Source organism: Ips typographus, linkage group LG6 (genome assembly GCF_016097725.1).
Source record: "Ips typographus isolate SLU linkage group LG6, UJ_Ityp_2.0, whole genome shotgun sequence".
Classification (NCBI taxonomy): Eukaryota; Metazoa; Arthropoda; class Insecta; order Coleoptera; family Curculionidae; genus Ips; species Ips typographus.
Window position 1 is genome coordinate 4,180,894 of NC_138427.1, and position 23,993 is coordinate 4,204,886.

Below are 23,993 nucleotides of genomic sequence, written 5' to 3' on the forward strand. Positions count from 1 at the left end.
TTCAACACATTCATTTTAACAGTAAATTTAGCTTTACGTATAAAACTAATTCATAAATTAAACAAACATTTATGGATTGGCATTCTGCGTATACAGCGCTTTATAACGCAATTGCTTAGGACCCATAACATTTCGTTTACGGAATACGTAATTGTATAATTCATTTAGCAGAATGAACTGGACAATGGAATTACAGTGAAACATTTAAAAGTGTTTTTTTTAATTCAGTAGGGTAAAATACGGGCACCGAGTTTCCAGTCAGGGACTCCTAACGGATTTAAAGCTCAAATAAATATTGTGTTTCCTGTATGCAATTTATGAAAGTACGCTTTCCACCTGGAGTTTATATCACTGGGCTTTTTTGGGATACTTTTTTAATTACCAAATATGTTTCAATAACATGATTTTTTAAATGAAATTAAAATGTACGTTGGCTGTGATTGGCCATGTAAATGTATCTAGCATTGTCAAATAGTTTCTAACAATGTCAGTTGTTAATAATGTTACCAAACAGTTTTTAGCAATACCAGACCGTTCTAAAAATGCCAAATAGTTTCTACCAATACCAGACAGTTTCCACCGATGCCAGATAATTTTCTGACATTGTCATATAGTCTCTAACAATGCCAGATAGTTTCTGGCAGTAGTACGATTCGGGCAGTCAGATAGTCAGATGGATTGTGGCATGTTTGGTTTAGTAATGCCAAGTAGTTTTCTGGAATGTCAGTTAGTTCCTGGTATTTGTCAGATAGTTTATGACATTACCAGTCAGTTTCTAACTATACCAGATAGTTTTTGCCAACTTTCAGATAGCTTCGGGCATTGCCAGATAGTTTTTGCAATGCCAGATAGTTTCTGACAATGCCGGATATTTTCTTGAAACGCCAGTTGCAAAGGGCAATGCCAAATAAATTCAGGCATTGCTAGAAATATTTCATACACCAATAACATTACTAATTACCGGGTGATCAGCTAAGACGTCGATTGCATTTAAAATTAGGTGCTATTAGTCTTCCAGTAAATGAAAATTTGTTGTGTGAAAATTTACAATGTTTACTAGTCAATATATCGATAACTGATCATGAACAAAAATGTTACGTGTACTTGCCGAATCTTAAATCATTATCACTTACTTAGGCTGACCTTTCACTCAAAGACAAACTTGGATAAATATATGAAATTTGTGCATAAATAAATTGTTATTTTTATGTGAAATTGAGTTATTAAGACATTTTGGACCTTTTGCGACCAAACTAGTTGGTGTCTCTTATGCCTTTGTCGATATTATCTGCCATTATTAAAAACTATCATTCATGGTTACAATAAACAAAAAATATGCGTTTGAAAGTTTCAATATTATCCATTGTTTATTAATAATATGAACAGAGAAATGTTCTAACTTATCTCAACAAAGACAGAAAGTGTGCTGTGTCAGATAACATTCAACAATGCTTCAACAAAAGGTCAATAGATAATTTTTATATTTCTCCAACTACTTATTTCATTATTTATGTGTCCAGCTCAGTGAACATATTTGATTTGTTCACACAAATTTTCATGAAAAGACTGCAAATATAGTTAACTTCCATTAATCGTATCTCCTTGGTAAGTACAGATATCAAACAATGGCATAAATGTTGTATAACGTAATGTACAAGTGCTAGCAGTATTTGTTAAAGTTGTTTTGCAGTGTAAGTTGTCCTTTCATTAAAAAAAATAAAGATGTTTTACTACATACTATTTGTAATGCACGATTTACGTGTATAACAACTATAAAGTTTATTTGCGGATATCAATTTTCCAAAAAATTAATTATGGGCAAAATTACCAGTAATACAAAAGACAAAATATTTTTGCAAATGGAATGTTGTAAAAACTAATATTAAATATGAATCTTGTTTTATGTGAGACACGTCCTCGAGCTCTATTTATTCCAGAAAATAAAAACACAACCAAACGAAAACTTTTACAACCCTAGTGAAATAAAAAGGTCTGTAACTAAATTGAAAAATTATGCTTTTGAAATTGCTAGAGAATTAAAATTCGAGGCACCAGGAAAACTTTTCTCGATAATAGCATTTTAACTGTTTTCCATTAGCAAAATTTATTCAGCCGATACCTGACATGAATCCACTCTTCTTCCTGCTAAAGTATTCATTGAGGGCATTCAAAACTACATTTACTGGAATCGATTTCGATGCAGTAAAACCGCACATTTTAATGCGTTTTCATGGGAAAGTCGGTGTGTTTTTCGCAGCCGGTCATTAAGAAAAGAAAAGAAAACAACACTAAATGCGAAAATATCTGGTAACTGACTGTCGTCGTGACGTGGCAAAATAAACTTCTTACGTTGAAGCTAGGCGTCGCGACGTCATTGTTGTCGTCGAGAGCAATTTTGATTATCTCGAGAGAGCAGCGTTTCGCTTTTAGGCATACAAGACGAAGGAAATCTCTGAGTAAACGCGATTTATCAAAAGTATTTTCTTTTAGATACTCGTGGCATTTTTGTCGTCAGACAGGAGCCATTTTTTACGTAAATGGATGATTAGTAAACTGCGCTAATTTTTGCCAAAGTTTCTATCGGACAGAGTGTTTATCACCGCTCGAATTTCTTAAAGAAGGGATAAAAGCAAAGCTTGCTTGTACGGTGGTTAATTATAATCATATTAGATTCAAACAAAGTTTCTTATACAGGGTGTCCCGCGAGGTAAGGGACAAAACTTCACTACGTGTTCTTTAGGTGAATTCGAGTCAAAAATGTTCTATGAACATGGGTCCGCAAATACTTCCTTACCGAGATATGATTTTTTAAATTTAATAGTGATTTTGTGCCGGAAACTACAATGGCTCTCATCCACATCATTAAAAGGGCTAGACTATGCTTACAATGGGAAAATGGACACTTTGAACAATTATTATAAACAGTTATTTTCCAAGAGGTATTAACTTTTTTTGTAAAAAAATATTTTTGTGAGGTTATTGTACTTTTCAACACAATAAAACTATTAAACTTAAAAAAATCGTATCTTGGTAAGGAAGCATTTGCGGACCCATGTTCATAGAACATTTTCGACTCGAATTTACCTAAAGAATACGTAGTGAAATTTTGTCCCTTACCTCGCGGGACACCCTGTATATCCAACAACCGAGATAAAATATGTTTGACCCTAAAAATAGCCTGCCGCAGTTTAAAAGGTGTATTCGGAATTTTAGACCGCCCTTAACGTGTTTGAATAAGGCCACAACACAGCATAAAAGTTTAAGCTTCGATGTGGGATTGATGGATTGGGTGCTTGATATATCGCCGTCTTTGGATTCCATCTTGCAAAAAAACTTTGCTTTTCTATAAGGTCGTTTGGCAAGTTTCTGACATGAGTAATAGAAGGAAGACCATCAGGTTTGCATCTGTGCCGTCGATATTAGTTTAAGAGTTTACGCCGATCTCTGATTTACTTTTAAGATTGATAAAACATACCTAACTTATAAAAAAAAATCGCCATCTAATTGGATTGTATATTGCAATCAGACAGCTGACATAAGAATTAACGATCAGACATCTGAAGGAGTCGAGTATTCACAAAAAAGAAGTCTGAAATCTGAAGAAGTTACTATTAAGAGAGATGTCCGACAAGACTGTGCTCTCTTCTTTTCTGATGCAGAAGAATTTTGCAGAAAAGTCGTCGAAAACAGAACAAAAAGTTTAACAATTAACAACAATCTAAGATACGCGGACGAAACCGTCTTTCTAGCAACAGATAAAGAGAAAGTACAGGCACTCTTAGCAACGGTTACAGACCATAGCCAACAAATCGATCTACGAAGGATAATTGACAAATAAATCAAAATATAGCTGACAACTTAACAGATATTAGCATAAATGGAATACATATATACTGTAGAGAATACAAATTACAAATATCTGGACTGCTGGATGATTGAAAATTGGGAAAAGGGCAGAATAGAACAAACACTAGAACATTCAATAAGTGCTTACCATCTGAGCTATAAGAATTCCCTTAAGAATACGCCTATTACATTGCTACGTGTTTTAGCATATTGCTCTATGGGATGGAAGTGCACCCTCACTGAAACGATGTGCAAGAAGATTGAGGATTTCGAAATATATCATGGATGGACAATGTGACGAATGAAGTGGTTCTGCACTGCATGTTTAAAGAAAGAGAGTACTTTGGTATGTAAGAAGAAGAAGGAAAATAAAGGAAATGCGTGGTCCTGGTTGCCGAAGAACATCTTGGCTCAGGAATCTTTGCAAATGATATGGAGTGTAGTTACCGCGACACTCTTTAGGTCGGCGGTGGACAAAGTGAAGATAATGCGACTCTCATCGCCAATGTTCTAAGAAGACACGGCACTTGAAGTAAAGGAAGAGCAATTTGGCATCTTTTTTGGCGGGATGTCTAAGCTGGAGCTCAAATCAGTACCTTACCTAAATCTCAAAGACTGTTTATCAACATTTTAACACATTTGAACGAGGTACTATAGCAATATTGAAGACTGAGTGATAATGAAGAAAGACAACCTGCACCACTTCAGTGGAAAATCAGACGGATCATCAATATTTACTATGAATATCACGGAGGCATTGTTAAACGAGTTATTTCTAAAATATGTCCTTTGTCATCTTGCATTACACTGGGAAACTCAGAAAATTATATTCAAGTGTAACATAATATTAACTTGTAAAGGACAACTAATAAACTGAATTAACTATATGGTCAACCACCATAACAAATCTTTTAAAAAATGGAAAGAAGAACCCAGAAACTTAGTGACTGATTGATTATTCAAGTCAAACCCAAAATGTTTTTTCTCATATTACTGTGAAAAGTTTAATTTCTGTCTCGAGATAAAGTTACAACTACCTAATTTCTCCACAGAACAGTTTCCACCTGAGTATGTAATATACTATAACTGATAAATATTCCTTATAAGATTTTTAATACCACACTTCAAGTAATTGACTCCGTTGTAAAGCTATTAACCTGAAATATACAATTTACGTAACTTTCGAATATTTTGACTCATCTCCGATGTAATCTGCAATTATTGGTTTCATTTGTACCAAAAACAACCGTCTGCCATCTGTCGAACATTGACCAATAATATGAAAGTTATTAGGCAAAACTTTCGCAGGTTTACTTTCGTTATTTCGATTATATTACGATATTTTTACAAAGTGTCAATCAATAATTCTTATAATATCATGTGAAAGTAGTTAGTTGTTCTTTAAATTGTGATACACACAAATAAGACCTCTCCTATGCAGGAATGGCTTTAAATTCAAAAATATGTTGTTTAGTGCTAAGTTTTTGCACAGGTTAACACTGATTGAAACTTATAGTTGTTGCGTAAAGACATCATTCTTCTACACTCTTAGTATTGTGCATCTTTGTAGTAAGTTTGTCAAGGAATTATTTGGAAATAAAAAAAGCTAATTAAAATTTTTTGAAAAAGTTTATAAACTAATTTGTTTCATTTCCTAAACACTGTATTATTTATTATCAAATAACTAGTATTCCAAAAATATCAAATCAACACAGTAATTGACAGTTACAGTTGTAATTTTGACCAAAGGTTACTATTCACACAATTTGCTTATACATTACAATGTATCCTAGAAGATTACAGAACTAAAAAAATAGTGAGGAACGTTGAATGAAGTCGAAATTCCGGACACTTTTCAGACAAACTATAATTAAATATCTGTTGTCATAATAATTTTAAAACATTTTCTTTCACCACCATTAATAATTGTCCGTTCCAGCTTTTATCTATTATTTAACGTTAAAATGAAATAATCTTTTTAATTCAAATCCGTAATGAGTTCTGGCTTGAATTGAATTTTGCATGCCTGGAATACGGCTTTTTAAATTATTTTACTCTAATTTGATATCTGCTTTATTTTCCCGAAATAAATTATTCAACTAAAACGTAAACGAAAACCGTCGTTTTAAAACAATTCTAAAAAAAAATATTTTCAATGCTATATTATGTTACGTACAAAACCAGTTTTCTACGTATCATTTTGTTTGTTTTCATTTAATTTACTTTTATTCAGTGATATTTTCGTTAAATTACGAATGAATAGCAATGGTAGATGAAGTCCAGTTGTTTGCGGATTTATGGGTTTGGCTATCCTGCTTTTACATGGATTGGTTGTATTACTTAGATGTTTCATGTACTTTATGAAAATTTTGTGATAAACTTCTATAGTCGTATGACTTCAAGTTAAAGTAAAGAAGATTGATTTAATTAAGGAATTCTTGAATTTCTTTTCTCATCCAACAACCAAATGGTCCTGTTGACCTTAAAGAAATCATCCTAAATTCAATATAGACAATTTTAATGGATTATTGTTTACAAAGTTGTTCATACGAATTTTCTCGGACAATCACCTGAAGCACTCTGTACATACAAACAAAAACTGGTTAAACGTAAAGTTTAATTTCGAAACTTTTGCCTTATACCAAATATTTCTACCGTTTAGCTTCGCAACCGCGATGTACAGCCCTGGCATAAATTATAAAATTGTTGCGGTGGAGAATTTAATTTTGGCTAGTATTTTACGTGAATTTGAAACTGTAATGGTTTAAGTTGTGTTTACAATGAAAACCGGCGTACAAAAGTAATGAATGCATCTGACGATTTATTGCCCCAGATAGCGTAGTTGTGCCGGACGATGGACTACCATTATAAACTGATGTACCGCACCAGTTGCAAGTGAAATAATTGCATTTTCCAGTTTTGTGATGTTACATACTGGCCCCTTTGCTGCAAAATAGTAAACTTTCAATCCAATGCTAATTTGCACAGGTTTTCGGACCCTAATCTGCAAACAAACCTTAGTCCTGGGGCTAATTTCGTAGCAGCCCCAACGTGCGTAGGACGTGGTGTACGGAAATGAGATAACATCGGGAGTTGTGAGGGACATAAATTAATCGTAATTAGAATCCCCCAGATTCTGATTGTGATGAATACAGTCATGCTTTTAAACGTGAATGAGCTGAAATGAAAATTAAATTCGGCAATCAACAATTGATAATCTCAGAATATATGATTTGATAAAAATTTGTTATTGTTGCCAAAATGTTTTAGTTTTATTGGATAAAACAGAGTTATATCTACTTGAAGCACTTTTTTTTGGTCCCTCTCTGTGTAATTATTGTGTGTATAGAAATAGAAATTTCTAAGAGATATGAAGAAAATGCACTGCTTATTTGAGAGTGGTTAATTTTTAATAATTTACCATAAACCAGAAAGTCATGATAACTAGGACTGAAATTTTGTTGTTTTGAAAATTTGTGGTGTTTTACCACACTAGTGCCTAAAAATCAATTAGGTATTATTAGCACTCAATAGGTATTATTAGGTATTATTACTCACAATAAAAATACTTTTGTCAGTAAAGCCTGCTATTTTATTATTAACACTTTTTTGTACTAATAATACGTCGTTTAAACATAAAACTCTCATAACCTACTTTGTCCATGTACGTATAACGGAAAACGAATATTGAGACAAAAACAATCAATCAGGATTTTCTGATATCGCTGTTTCACAGCTCTAAACATGTACAAATATCGACAAACATAAAACTTCATCAATCATTTCTAATTGCATCTCCATGATTTAATATTGGCATTGGAATCGGAAATTTCTCGTCCAACAAGGAAGTGTGTAAATATAAAATTTCAAACTAAATTGAACAGTTACAAAGGTTTTTTTGTAGTAGTAATTGGATTTATTACTGAAGTGATATTTGAGTTTTTAGATATTTTTCGACTGTATGAAGAGTAAAATACAGTATCTTCATAAAAATTATAGTATTTGGTTTTTAACCACAAATTACGAACCAAGAACATATTATCTCATACAAATTCATGTCTAGGTAAAAACGTGCCTTATTGTAGTCTCTTGTTTTGTCCTACTAGTAATGTCAGCACTTTCCTGCATATTATAGAAAATATGTGGAAATAAAATACTATAATACTATACTCGACGAGACTTTTCAGTATCGTCTCGTGAATCTGAATTTCATCGGAACTCATTTTGTAATTACTAATTTTCTGCTGCACAATGTTTTTTGTGTCTATATTTTTAAATCATTTCTGTTACATTTTTTATTTAAACTATGCCATGTGTATATGTAAAATAAAAACTCGATTATGTTTTTTTACCACGAAGGTTAAACATGTTTAGGGGCAACTATTCGTCAATATTTGTAACAGGCCAATCTCCTGACATTGAATTTCTGTGCAATAAACAGGAAGTTTACTGTAAGAACCGCATTGAAAAGAAACAATGTGTTTGCTTGATGGTGCCTTGAAGCGAAGAATTCACCTTCTTTGGAACGAGATCACGTTACACATTAAATAGTGGTTTACAACCATGAAGTAAAGGTTATTATCAATAATGATGGCTAGAAAATTGCCTTTTTAACTTATACAAACGTAGAAAAGTTAACAATTTTCTATTTAATTGTAGTAAAAATAAAATGGCTTCTTAGGCTATCTGGAAAATCTCTCATAACCGTCACTTTTACGACCTACCCCTACACGTCTCTCGACTTCCTATAACCATAGCTCGGTGGTCTCATAAACCGCGCTAAACAAATATATAAATTGAACGAAATGGTTATATTATTAGGAAATAAAACAGAAAATTGCACTCGAACCACCAAGGATACTCCGTAATTTAAGCTCGTTTATTACGGAGTCGCTCTTTTATGAAACCACATAAACTCCAATCAAGCTCCTTATAAATGTCCCAACTAGTTTATTGTTTTTAATTACCAGTGGATTGGAAGCCGACCGAAACAAATTAATTTTGCGTCATGAGCCAGGTTGAATTAATTATGGTCTTATTGGGAAATTAATACAGCTGGTTATTAAATAAAATTTGGTCTTAGTGATCATAATTATTGTTAAAAAGTGTTGTTTGAGTATTTTTGTTATAATTTGCTTTATTTAATTTTTAATTTATGTAGAAAGGCGTGTAGGCACCCAAGAATCAGTCAAATAACCTGTTTAACAAAGTCAATCAAATTACTCGTACGTCCGCTACTCTTCATCATCTATGGTGATCTAACATGTGCTATATGGCTCTATAACATCTATGGTGAGTATAGGATCATGAGGAAAGCGGTCGATGAAGAGTTGAAGAGTCAAAGAAAAAAGAACAAAATATCTATAATTGATCTGCAAAATAATAACAGACCTAAAGTAAAAAAGATAAACAACATCGAGCCAGTTGACACTTACATACATCTTGGTGCCAGAATCTCGAGCAAGGGCGGATCCAGCAAGGAGATAAAAAGGAGAAGCGCAATAGTTCTTTCGCTATTGCGATATTTCGGCCATGACCAGACTAACCAAAGTATGGAAAATATTGGATAAGCCATCACATATCCCTTGACACCAAAGTGAGTTTACTCTTCCTATATGGGATAGAACGCTGAACTTTAAAAATGACTGGCAAGCGGAATATGCCTTCGAAATGATTTGCTGGCGCAGAATGCTGAGAGTGTCCTGGACCAATAAATTCGTTCTGGACCAACTCAGAATTAACGAAAGAATGAGAATTGTGGAAGCGGAGAAGATAGCTAAATTCTTTGGTCATGTCGTTGGAAGAAATATAGTCTTGAAAGACTCACTTTGGAGGGGACAGTCCCTGGCAAAATATCAAGAGGAAGGTAGTCTACAAGATACGTGGAACTTATAACCGGTCTAACCAGCAAAAACCTCACTCAAACATTCAGGATAGCAGAGGATAAACAGGAATGGATGGCCATCACAGGAAACAATACATTAATTTACGATGCTCGAAACCGAGCAAACCAAAAAGACTAACAAGAAGAATGGTTTTCATTCTAAAATGATCTCAGTTGACTTCCAAATGGGAAAAACCGTTCATTGAGCACGATTAAAATCTGAATGAAATTACAGACCGCTAAACGAAACAGGGACGAACATTAAAGCAAATAGGATCAGACTTTCTTCCCCTAAACCTAAACGTGAGACCATTAATAATTTTTCAGTTATCCGGGTGTGCGAATATAAATCTTATCTGTAACAAACGAATTACTGTACGCGACGCCTGCGACCTCTGGAGGCGTACGTCGCCGTTACGTAAGCCTAACGGGGACATCAGTTCGGGACATTCGCAAAAGCACTTACTTTGTCATGTTGGAATGTGCGAAAGAGAATTATTTCCCACGAGGTATTTCGAGGGGAAAGTTAGCGGGACGCCGACATAAAATATGAATGGAAAAACCTACGTTACTAAGTTGGAGCGGGTTTTTCTTTTTTCTTTTCATTTTTAATGTCTTCATCATGCTCGGGTTAGTTTACTTCATGTCAATAGAACCTTCTAGAGGTTTGTGAAGTAAAAAGTGTATTGTGGGGTTTTGTTGAGAAAGACGAAATTGTAAATCACCCATCCGTAAATTGGCAATAGATCTAAATTTACTTTGGTTGTATCATTGATTCATGCCTCTAGTCATCCCAATTAGTGCGGCATTAATTTTCTACCCTCCCATTTATGTCCATCTCGTAGTTCTTGTGAATGACAACTGACATTTTCCTCATCATTCATGTACTTAACTCAAAATTGCAAATGCAAAATTATTGCCTCACAAATTATGCTGGAGTGAGATTTAAATCTAAGAAGGGTTCTAATTTGTAGATTGTTATAGTCGTGATAAGTGTTGGGTAGCTAGAAATCATTTTTCTTGCGTTAGGATGTAAAAAAAATCAACTTTAGAACACTATTGACCTATGAAGTTGTATCTAAATGTATGATTTAGGACTCTTAACTTGCCATTTAGTTTCGCATTATAGCGTCGTCAAAGTGTTTATGATCATAAGCAATCCAGAAAAAGAACTCTTTCCATTTATTATCATCTTTTACTACTTGGGCTAGACTTATTGGTGCTAAACGCTATTTACGAGTAGCAACTGAATTAAAAATCTAGTGTTGAGTAAATTGGTTGTATCAATTCTTAAACATTGCTTGTTCAACAAAACTCTTAAACATAATTCTTCATTTTGTTTTCAGTTTTATTAAACCTGAAAATTCACAGAGCAGTAGGTACCGTTATTTAAAATGAAAGATAAAAATTTAGTAGAAAACTATAGAAAAAGATAATGTGTCCTGTAGACTTATGTAAATTCATTACATCGTTGCATTTTCTTTGCACTTGAAAAAGAAAACAACTAGTCTTCCTTTCTTAGACTTACTTCTGATTAGAACACAATAAAGTTGAGTTTAAAATCTACCAAAAACCTTCTTTTACAGATAACATTATCCAATTTGGTTCAAACAACACTCACAATACAAATTGTATAATACGTATTCGATGTTATCACATTTTTTACCTTCTTCAACGGTTTTCTGATACAGGTCGAAATTATGAGACGTATCCACAAGTTTTTCCATAAATTCCTCAATCGATGAGTAAAAGGTTTCTAGAAACAATGCTTTTAGTAACCCATAAATTGTATACTTCTTCCTATGTACAGTATGTCCATGATTTGATTTTCTATACAGTAATTTTGCTTTCTGTACGACGTATTACAATGGTTAAATGGAGAATGTTTTAAAATAAAGAAAATCCAACACCTTTTGAACAACAATATTGTTAAAACGTTGTTTCGTTATTAAGTTATTTTCGAAAAATCAAAACCGACCGAAAAAGTGCTGTAATAACTCTTCAATTTTAGCTAAAACTTTTCACGGACTCTCTTTCTGTGTATATTATTATTTGTATTTTTTGTAGCTTCTCCAATAACGGAGTCAAAGTTTAAAAAAATCCTGTTTGCACTCTGGCAGTTTTTGCCTTGTCACTTGTTAAGGAGGTTCTTACATGCAAAAATACCTTAATACAGTCTTGTAGAAGATGAAATTTGATTCCTTAATAGCTTTTTTCGGGACATCCCATTGCTAAATTTACGTTTGTATTGGATCTGCAAAAATGTAAAAAAGTTAAAAGATGAAATCCAGGATTTATGGACAAACAGATCCCTGAAAAGCCAAGACTAATGGACCACTTAAATATAAATTCTCGTTTCAAAATAATTTTGATAAATTCTGTCGATTTAACTTTTGAACTAAACCCGTCTTACCACGTTCATATTTGAAGCGGTTATATTGCTTGAATAGGTTGTCATTACGTGTAAAATATTACACTACGTTTCTTGAAAAACTAAATATTATAGTGTTTGGATGATTGAAAGTTATGATCAATTATTCAGACTATTTATATCGTAATAAAACGTAACAGAAAATTACATATTAATAAATCTAATGTTGTGAATGTTAACAAATATGTTAAATTTGCTTTAAGAGGTTTATTAGCAGGTGTAAAATCAAAACTTTGAATAATGTGATTGTGTTTATACACAATCTAAACAACTCATTTTTAAAGTCGCCTAAACTGGCCAAAAATATTGTGTTGATATTCCAGAGAATAAAACGAAATATTCGAGTTTTTAGATTTAAGAAAATCCAACTGAGTTTTTGGGCAAATATCTTGAGAACGGTGAAAGTTTTCACAAATAAAACCTCAACAAAGGTAAATAAGTATGACAGTCTGTTTTGGCTGCTAGTTTACAGGGTACTCATCAAAACTACGTTGGTTTACCTTAGAGGTTTTCATTTCCAGGGCTACAAATTAATAATTCATTCCCGGTAAAAGGGGAGTTCACAAGGGTTATTTTTAGGGGTTTAGAATCTGTAAACTCCAAAAAATTACTGAGATATAGGGTGTTTTTGGTAAAAACTAAACAAATTTAATTCAAGTCAGTTTTTAGACAAATATCTCAAAAACGGTAAAAGTTACGAAAAAATTGCATGAAATCAAAAATGTTCGTAATGAAAATCTAAATCAGGAAATGTAAGTTTGACAGTTTGCTTTACCTACTAGTATATAGATTACTCACAAAAACTACGTTGTATATATTCTTGACACACCCGCCGGTTTCCATTTCCAGAGCTACAAATTAGTAACTAAAAAAAACACGTAAAAGGAAGGTTCAAACGGGTTGTTTTGAGGGGTTTAAAATTACTAAAATCCAAAAAATAACCCCGTGACAAGTTGTTGAATTTCCAGGGTAAAAGCTAAAAAACCAAAACTACAATGGTTGACGTTCTTGACACACCCTGAGGCAATTTTAGATGTGATGGCAAAGTTGGGAGTTGCTAACTATAGTTAAATGGTAATTACTTTACATTTTGCAATTCAATTGCGTCATTTACAATATTATGGGGTAGTTTGGGGGTGTAGCCAGCACGGTTATGTCTACTTGAAGTTAGCCTGAAGGTACACTGGCTACGTTAGATTTAGGGAATGTTAAACCTCTCATTTGTGGTGAATAACAAACGTTTAAAGTTTTTTTACGGTGTCAAAAATGCAAAATTTCCTCTAGTGGATAACCAATAAGTATGCTAAAATAAGCATCCTTCCCAAAAGGACAAAATACACAAAGAAAACGTTCAAATATTAAAGAATATTTTTACAAAGTTCTCTTTTAGCTACCGACGAACAAAGTGAAGAAAGAACAAGAGTAGGATTTCAATTTTGTTACTATAAAAGTATAAAGTTTTCTATAAAAGGGGAGAAATTTATTCCAGAACATTGATTTCTGTTAAACTTAGTTGGGATGTATTATTTTTTCTACGACAATAAAACAATACAATCTATGAGGATTGATTCGATTGCACCTACATATTTAGAAACACTTTCTCAAAAACAGGATAATCAAAAGTGTTGATATCACTTCACAATTCATCTTCACGAATAATAGCCATTATTATACGCTAGTTGAAGAATATAAAAACACTACAGAGAGTAACTAGAGTACAATTATACTGATGAACTTTATAAGAGCACTTTTTGAAACAAAAATTTAGTTTAGGTAGTGATATTATTAGTTTTAACAAAGACTGCTATAAAATCTTGTTAAGAGTGTAATAAATGCCTTTAGCGTAAGCCCATTTGGCTTCCAGTATTCCTTAGATAAGGTCTTACAAAGCTTTTAAAGACATTCCTAGGATAATTTCAGTTTCCAGGGTGAAAATTAACTAGTCCCGAAATTGTCTACACTTACTCGAAGTGACGAGTACATTATTATTAGTATTTGATCCGAGGAAAGTAACAACGATTCTGTCAAACCGGTAAACAGGTCTTAATAATGAATTTGTACCGGTAACTTCTGAATTGTTTTCTTACCTCGGCAAAACTTGTGGAGCGAAGTTTGAAGTTTAGGGAATAACGTTGTCACCCGTAGGCGATAAATTAGAAATAACTTTAGCAACATAATATGCTTTGTGTATTGCTCGCTTTCTTAGACAAACGATATTGTCTAAATTTCCACCTAGCTGTAGCAACTCCATATTTCCATCTTCCTTCGTCTAGAAGTAAAGTGATACGGCTCCACTGACTTAGAGCCCTAGAGCGGCTCAATTTTATTTGGTTTTTGTCGGAAAAACGAATACACGATATGCTATAAATAAAGTTATGCAAATCTCGGAGAAGGTAAGAATGTAGAAAATACCTTCGTGCCGCGTTAGTTTAACATGAATAATGGAATATTTTATCAGGATAGAATGCACACGGCCTTAAAGGCAAAATAACAGCCCAATTTTTCGCCGTCTGCCTAGCCTAATACTTGTAAATTAGGATACTTTCAGTGACAGCCCACCCTTGATAATGCTTATAAATTACATGTCTCTCATCTTCAGCTACTTAGGTTTGGCTGAAGGGTACAGCATAAGCTTTATAAAAATGTTGATATTAGACGCAAACTTGTAACAATATGACAAATAGTTTATAGCAGAAGTTTTGTTTTTTCCTTGTTATAAGTAGATTTTATTAAATGGAAATGAAATATCAAAAGATTTTTTCTTATGCTGGTCATCTTACAAGAACAATTTTGTGTTCGTATGAAACTTAACAAACAGATAATTAGGGAAAGTCTCAATTACTAATTCAGAACTGCAACGATCAGAGAAAAGACATAATGCTGTGTTTCATCGATTATAAAAAGGCGTTCGACAGAGTCCAACATCATAAACTGATCCAAATCCTAAATAGATTGGACATAGACCAAAAAGACATCCGCTGCATTCAAAGCCTATGCTGGAACCAAATGGCTCAAGTGAGAGTTGGTAACGATCTCACAGAAGCAAGACCAATTTGTAGAGGGGTTGGACAAGGGTGTGTTTTTGTGCTCCCCACTTCTCTTTAATTTATTTCTGAAGCCATCTTTGAGAATGCCCTAAAAGAACGCAACGTGGGCGTTAAGGTGTATGGGTCAAAAATATTCGTTATGCGGACGACACAGTTCTAATTGCAGAAAACATGGAGGATTTGCGGGATATGCTTGGGTCTGTCGGGACATGCAGTAAGAACATGGACCTCAATATCAACACCAAGAAGACTAAATTCATGATAATTACTCGAAAGCCACAAGAATTTCAAAACTCAAGCCTAACATATGAGAATCAACCAATAGAGCGAGTAAATAAACTGGACAGACACAGAAATCAGATGCCAGATTGAAAATGCCGGCAGTGCGTTCATGAAATTCAAAAAGGTGCTCACCATTACTGATTTCGATCTTGGCTTGAGAATTAGGTTGGTCAAATGCTATGTCTGGACAGCGTTGCTTTATGCACAGCTAACAATAAACTGTGTCATCCCCTGTTCTTTATCTTCATAATTATATGATCCCAAAGAAAAATTTAAATTTCAGTAATAATGATAATATCAGAATAACTAGATTGTGTATAGGATTGCGTGACTGAATGTTCTGTATGCTTTAAGTAACATTGCATATAAATAATATACTATATCTCTTTCTAACCACTACCCAAACCCTAGAAGTTAGTTCAGTCAATAATTTACTTTCAAGCCACGATCTTTAGTCACTATAATCTAACATCAATATCGCTTAGAACACAAGGCAAAAAGCTAAACCGTACCTTTTAAAACTAGTTTCTAACAAAGTCAGGGTAATAACAAGATCGATATCGTATAAGCCTTCCATTCCATATCGATACTCCGTAAAGTTCCGGCATATGAATGTCGGTATCGCATTCAGGATGATTCCGGGCTGTCTTATCCCTGATCCGCGACCTTGGCTTACATACAGCAGCCTTAAACCAAGGCAAGGTTAGAATGCTGGCTGAGAGAATGTTGTTGTTTTAGTCCGAGAGATTGTGCTGAGTTATTTGCGCATTTAAAACAATAAAGTGGATCACACTTCACCAGTTTCAAAATTTCATTTTTAATTTAAGGCAATTTCCCATAATTAAAGCACTTAGTAGGGCTGGAACGTTATTAATGCCAGATGGCGCCTTAACGGTTTAGCGCCCTTTGGTTCGTTCAGGCGACCCAAAACAAATGTTTAGCAATTATCAGCAATGTCAGCTTTTAATAATGTTAAAAGCCCATTAAAACGAAAATAACCACGTTTTTTATGGTACTGCATACTGAAAAAGGTAAAAAACTCCACTTTGAATTCAGTTTACGTTGACATGTCAATTGAATACTTAATTAAGCAACCTTGCTCCTCTTTAAATTCCCCTGATGCATGCGTAGAATATGGAGATAAGCTGCTTGATTGTGCGGTCTTTATAAATATTAAAAGCGAATAGCGGTAGCTCCTGGACTAAAAACCGTCTTGCTTTTTCAACGTTTTATACATTATATCACTTCTTCATGTATATAAAACGATTAGCACATTGTGTTTGGTTTCAGTTGCGACTGACGAGGAAGTGCGGTTCGGTACAAATATTATCGTTACGTGACTTACTGGATTAACGTCATTAGAATTTGGATTATCACTCTAAACGTGTAAGTGCTTGATGTTGCAGAGATGAAACAATTAGTTCCGAGATTGTTACGCTTTAATGAGTGTTATTTGCAGCAAAGTGCACTGCCCCGACTGAATCTCTGATTAGTTTAAATGGGGTTTTGCTCAAAACTTATTAAATTTGTACAGCAATTTTAACTAACAGTTTCCAAAACTGCTCACTTAACAAGTAATTTTGAATGAAATTCGAAAATATTTCAACACATTCAAATAATGGATGGCTCTGAGAAGTCAGGTACATTTTTTTTTATCTGGATATAATATAATATCAACAAAGTTAGTTGTTCTGAAGTCTTTCAAAAACGTCCAAATTTTGAGTCTTTTTTGGTTCAAATATATCCAAATAGTCTGAAGCTATTTGGCATTGTCAGAAACCATCTGACAATTTCCAGAAACATGTACATGGCCTTTCAGACCCACCGTACAAATAAAACTAAAAGGTACTAACATTCCTGCATCATAGATAAAATTTAATCACATTTAATCAAACGTATCACTTAAAAGGAACATTTCAGTATACAAAACAGTATAAATGAGTACTTCTCTTAAAAGTTTTCAGCAATAAAATCCTGAGATTTAAAGCCTTATAACGTTCATTTCAATTAAAAAAAGAGAATTTTGCTCCTTTAATGATTTCCGGAAAACACGAATTGATTTGTGATTCTAATATAATATCTAAATCTTAGAAATGGTAATCTTCTTTTCACTTTTTTCTGTTTACAATTTGACAGTACAATGCAGTACATAAAAAAATTTCCCTAGGACCACTCAATAAAACCATTAATATTAAGCTTGTTGTTAGACGCTAAAGGCATTTCAGACAGAAAAAAGGAAGTTAATTGAGGAAATAGAAAAATGCCAAAGTAGTTTTTCAGTTCTAACAAAATTATAAGCTAGTTTTGTTATATTAAACAGTTATGCGTAGCCAAAAGACGTAATTTAATGACATTTCGAGTAGTTTGCCTAGTGAATTGATAATAGTATATTCTATATTAAGAGCGGAAAGTATACATTTGCCGCTTGCACATGAAATTTGCAGCTTGAGGCGAAGCCGAACGCTGCAATCATGTAAAAGCGGCAAAAGTACTTTTGGCTCGAAATATAGACGATATTTTTTCGACGACTGCTGTGGGGTGGATTAGAAGGACAACTCACATCATTTTCGTCGCTCGAACTCATTGTCACCGATAAATCACTTTGACGGAATGTGGTTATTTCAAACAGGTATGTCAAGCGTTGTTATGGAAACGCCGAAAAAAGTTGGTGACTAGATTGTTAGTAGAAAGCGAAAACGCTCTAGAGCAGAAAATGATTCACTTTGAATGACCACTTTCTGCTTTGAAATGGAAGCGTACATGAGGTACTTTCAAAGTCAGTCGTCGAAAAAGGTTATATTATGCAACTTTCAAATGTATTTTTATTACGTTCACAATTTTTACGAAGCCTGTTTATTTGTATGTGTATTTCTAAGTACAAAAATACAATGTGCTTAAAATTCTCTAACGATTCTTTCCAGTATTTCTATAGAAAAGCGAATGGAAATACCTCAGATATAAAGAACAGAGAAACGGAAAAAGCATCAAACATGCAAAAAGGAGTGACAGATCCTAATAAATGGGACTTTCAGGGGTGTAGGACATCGTAAGTAAAAAGCTTACGTTTAAATTTAATGTAATTTTTTTTTTCTTTAAATTCCTTTTTTCTCTTTTTTCTATAATTCTTGCTTTAAAGTTCCGTAAATATAAAGTGATGGTAATAAAACAACGTATTAAACCATACTTCACCTTTTATCATGCTCAAATTTGAAGCAATGTTTACCACTAGTGATGATAACATATTTGCCAATTAAAATGTCATTATGATTGAAAAAAAGAAAAGATTTTTTCAAGTTTTTTGTGGTTTTACAAAGAAAACAATCGTTTGTGTTACTAACTGTCCTAAATTTAGTATCAACAGAAAATTGTGATATAAGTAATTTTCGGATTGTTTACATATTTCATTCTCCAGGTTTTAAATTCTTATTTAATACCAACTAGTATCTATTGCTGTCAAATCTTTGTTTAGAAACTGGTTACATTTTTGAATTTTTATGTAAACCACTGAATTGAAACATACACTCAGCTATGTCATTGAATTCGGCATATTAAATGCTATTTAACTATAAAAAGTTGCGAACCCGCCATACAATATACATATTTTTTTAACCATATCTTTACAGGTAAAATGCCAATTGAAATGGTATCAATCAGAGCATATTTTTTACTGAAATTTATTTAAAAATATGCGCAAACTGCCTATCAAAAAATATCTTGCATTGACTGCTTAATATTTCTCAAAAACACTTCAAGTTGATTGAGAGGTTTTTTGCATTTGTCTGATTTTTTTTGTCTGGTAAGAGAAATAGTTCTTAACTTTCAAAACAATTTATTATTTTCACAAACATATTTAAAACATACAAAACTATTCATTTAGTGCATATCAACAAAGTTTGTGTTTGGGGTAATTTTCCATTGTTAATTATTTGGTCTTCTTTTATTAAGTTAATTATACAATAAATTTAATTACCTAAATTTTCCAGAATTTTTACCCTTTTCTTCTCGTTCTCTAATTTAAACAAAATTACAATCCTGACAACTATTGGTGCCAGAACGATTTTGATTATAATCTGGTTCAGTGACAATTATTGCTTTCGTTTTACTGTATATTGTTACCCTGAATGTTGGTTGCGCCATTTTGCATATACGAGACATTGCGTCAAATTCAGTTATGATGATGTTACCATATAATTCTATTACGCCGCGTAGATAGCATTACACATATCTAGTTGCATTTGCAATGCAAATCTAGAATGACTTAACTTACTGTTTTATATATTTTACTCGTTCTAAACTACTTTTATTAGGTTGAAAATTACACCCCTGACACTAGATTGTTTAATTAACAAAGTTCAGTAATGCTGATTACAATTATTAGTCCATATTCTCATTCCTAATAAAAGTGCAGTTGTAATGTTTCATTGTGATTCCCATTCTGGATTAAATATTTTAATTAAAATTGTACTTACCCGCTCTTGCAAAAATCAACATTAATCTAACTCAAGTCAAAACAATAAAAGGAGTTGCCTGTGCCTTTTAAAATTTTCCAACTTGGTAGAATTTCTTTTGTATGCTCTTTTGTTGATTTAATAAAATTAGGGAGTCTAAGTGCATTTTCAGGGTTATGATATTAGTCCATTACGTTGATACAGAATTTCTATTTCAACATTTTTTTCATAGTTATTTCACTGTAGTTTCAATTAAGCGGTCCTATAAATGAAATTGAATGTAAATTTTACTAACCAAACTTGTTTGAAAATTCAGGAGCCAAATGGAAAATATTGCATATTACGTAGACTTCTCGTCGAATCGAATATAGCCTCATTTGTAGCAAATGCCCAAATTAACAGCATATTCAGGGAACTAGAAACAACCCATACATATTGAACAGACAGTTAAATTATTAATACAATTTATATACAACTCGTCAGCTTTCAAATGGCGTGTAATCAATTATTTTATTCATAAATCCTATATCTGTATATGAATAGAAAAGAGCGAATTATTGTAATATTTATTTACTTTGCATTCTAGTGTAATGCTTGCATTGCTTACATGCATCAGTATTAAATATCCGTTCATAAAGAGAGGGTTTATCTGAGTGGATTATCTACTTAAAACTGCATATCATCATCTGTTTCATTGACCCAAAACTATTTATTTTAAACAATAGCAGATATAACAGCTTGATCCAGCATGCCCTGACGTTGGATTTCCGTTTCAGATAATACAATCCTAATTTCCCGGAATGGGAACAACGATATGACATTGTCACACACCCCGTTTTCAATTAGCTCAACCTCGTTGGGTCTTGACGAGGATTAAACCGATTCATTGACCTGTGTTATAAGTCAATTTGTGCCTGGAAATAATTATTAGGAGCACCACGAACTGATTAACCCCAAAGGTTGGGTCGGAATCAGTTGCCAACGATCTAATGCTTGCGGTTTCAAACATCTTAATTAAATTCAGATGTTTTGGAAAATTCCTCTTTTTTACTAATTAAGTATTAAGAAATTGTTGTTAACTTGTATAAACGATTAAATGGCAAAATTAAAACGTTCTGAGGGAATAATTTGACTGCTTTAAAAAAATTTTTTTTACAAAATACAAATAACTGGGTGAACTAACCGCTTAGCTGCATTGAAATTAATTACGCTTAGATGGTAATTATCTGTAAAGTTCAGGAAAATTTTCATAAAAAACCAAATTGCCCAGCTGCATGAAAATCATTAAAGCATATAATTTTCCTTTCCATTTCCCACGATCGTGCACAAACCAAGGTACACTTATTGTGGGCAAAACTGGATTTTAGATTGTGTAATGATAAAGTATGAATGTTGTTTCCCCGTGAACAATGTGAAGTCATTCAAGAAACTGAATAGCGATGTTTCATTGCCTGTTGTTTACTGAAATATTGTATTTCATGTCGGTTACCATAAGCTTAATGTTCTTCCAAATAAATTTACCTAAATAAAAGAGTACTGTTTTACATGAGACTAATTAAATTAAATAATAATCTAAAGAAATTTTGGGGCTTTCAGCATTGTTAAATTTTTCCAAACATGATAAAATTAAGTTGTTTGTTTAATACTTTGGTCAATAACTGGAAAAAGGGTAGCAGGTATCGAAAAATCCCTGGAGATATCAATGTCTTAAGTTTGTTGAGTTCAGTACAGTGTTATACAAGTCCTCACAAACTTTGTTAGTAAGTTTGAAACTTTCACTTCGGGATAACAAGCATTTTTCAACCTTAATATTGCATTCTGAAACTCACGTAATAATAATTCTAATAAGATGAAGCCTTAAGTTTTCCAGACTACACTTCTTGATACTAATGACAGTTATTAGCACATTATAATGATTTATTATTAAATTAAAATTTAAAGTCTTTCTATGAAAATTTTATTTTTAAATAAACAATTCTACTACTTATGAAGTGTGCTTATTATACTTTTAAACTTTGGTTTTTTTATGTTTAACAAAACATATTTTATATGAATTTTCCGTTACTTATTCACCTTTCGAAAATGTAATATAGTAATAATAAAATTCAATCACAGAAATATGAAAAATAAGGTAGTTCAACAATAATGTCAGATCCTACCATTCCATTTCAATATGCTAATAAATTGATCGAAGGTTGATTAAATCTTCTACCTATTCATGTCAATGAAAAACAAAATCATAAGTAACATTTGCTTGATATTCATAATTCATGCGATTTTTAATTGAGGAAGTATTAATTACCTTACCTTGGCATTTAGTGAAAGAATACCCAATCTGATACTAAAGAGTAAATTTACATAGTTTTTTCTTAAGTGAGTTCTTTTGCAGATTTACCAACATGAAGCAATACATCAACGTGGCGATTATCATTTGCTGTGCTTCGTGGGTAAAAGCTGGTCAACTACTATCATCTTACAACTTAATTAGTAGTCCACAAATTTACCATCAACCACAAGCATATCCAACCGGTTATGGACTTATTAGCAATAGTCTAATATCAAATTCTTATCAACAAGAGTAAGTTAAGATAAAAATTTAAAGAAAGGTTTTGAAATTTTTGGATTTTAGGCAACTTCCAGCCCATCCAGCTGCATTGACCACATCGGCTGAAGAAGCTTCAGTGCCAAGAGGACTAAAAAAATCAGATGCTTTCTATGGTAATCCATACATTGCTGGAGCTTTGGCCCAAGAATCATTAAATTTCAACAAAGAAGATATAGTGTACGATAGAGCGTCCGAGAAAATCGACAGGAGTGAAATATTCAAGCTAATCAACAATTTAAAAAGAGCGCACCACGAGCCTTAAATGTTCATTAATCAATAGGATTACATTATTTATTTTTTTTACAAAAATTTTTAGTTTATTTTTTCCTATAACCTCAGGAAGCCAATATCCATCCCCCTGAAAATCAGTTGAATTTTTGATGTTGTTTCACTATATATTTGACACGAATAACCCTGAAGGGATAACCTACATCTACCCCTTATTTCACATAAAGACAACCTGCTTATTACTGCCTTATATCCGATTCTATCCAATATCCTAATAGGTCCTTAATGCTTACTCAATAATGCATTTTTACCTCTTTACTGTCGAGCTTATATTTATTGCCTGATCCCTTGGGAAAATATTATCCTGTCCAGTTTACTGAAAATCGTCCCATCAGCTTCCACCAATTTCCTGGGCCTTTTGCTTACAAATTTCAAATTAAATGCCCTTTGGGTTATGAATTTGCTTAATTGCACATTACAGGGGGAAATAAGTTGGCTTCTTCAGTCTTTTGACAAGTATTTGAAATTTGAATTAAGTTATCGTCGACCCACGGCGGAGCATTAATTTTTAATAAAAGTTCTTGAATGAGCAAAGCTTTCTGCTTGAACGTGGCCTTGTAAGAAACGTTTTCAACTTTAACCGGCATTTTAATTAGACGTTTTGTAACTTACGATCTTATAAAGAGGGTTCTTTTTCGCCATGGCAAAAAAATAATGCTTAATGGGAATTCCAGTCTGTGCCACAAATATCGTTGCTGAGAATATGACTAAAATTCACCCTGTTCAATTTCAGTGAAAGTGTTGCAGTTTTAACTCAGTTTGTCAGTTTATTAAATTGTATTGAAACAACGTAGATACAACGTCAACATATAATAATCAAAATTGATAAATTCGATATGGAATATACATAAATTACTGTGATTTATGTGCATAAATGTTCGTTTCAATATTAAATTGTCAATTTATTGTTAAATCGTTAATTAATTTTATTGAAAAGAAGTAGTCCATATTCCCACAGTGGAGTAGTGAATGTAAGTAAAAGTAAATACACCAAGTCGATCTCCAAATTTTTTATTTATTTTTTTTTAAATTTTATTAATTTTGTGAGATTGACTTACTTTTACTTACAGTTATTACCAGTTATCCAAGTGTTAGTTTAAATTGGCAATCTAATCTTACGTTTAAATTTGATTATAATTGTCCAGTACCAATATTAATTAGT

At 32.8% G+C, this 23,993-nt stretch overlaps 2 protein-coding genes across 2 annotated transcripts in view; one reads left to right on the plus strand and one right to left on the minus strand.

The window, feature by feature from the left end:
- LOC145731200 (suppressor of lurcher protein 1-like) overlaps positions 1-23,993 on the minus strand; it is a 137,080-nt gene that overhangs the window by 96,464 nt on the left and 16,623 nt on the right. The gene's annotated exons all lie outside the window — the stretch shown is intronic.
- On the plus strand, positions 16,721-22,852 carry LOC145730639 (uncharacterized). The gene is made up of 3 exons (XM_081981957.1): positions 16,721-16,876; positions 22,328-22,516; positions 22,568-22,852. Exons 2-3 carry the CDS (start codon positions 22,338-22,340, stop codon positions 22,803-22,805), a joined length of 417 nt encoding a protein of 138 aa, XP_081838083.1. The 5' UTR covers positions 16,721-16,876; positions 22,328-22,337; the 3' UTR covers positions 22,806-22,852.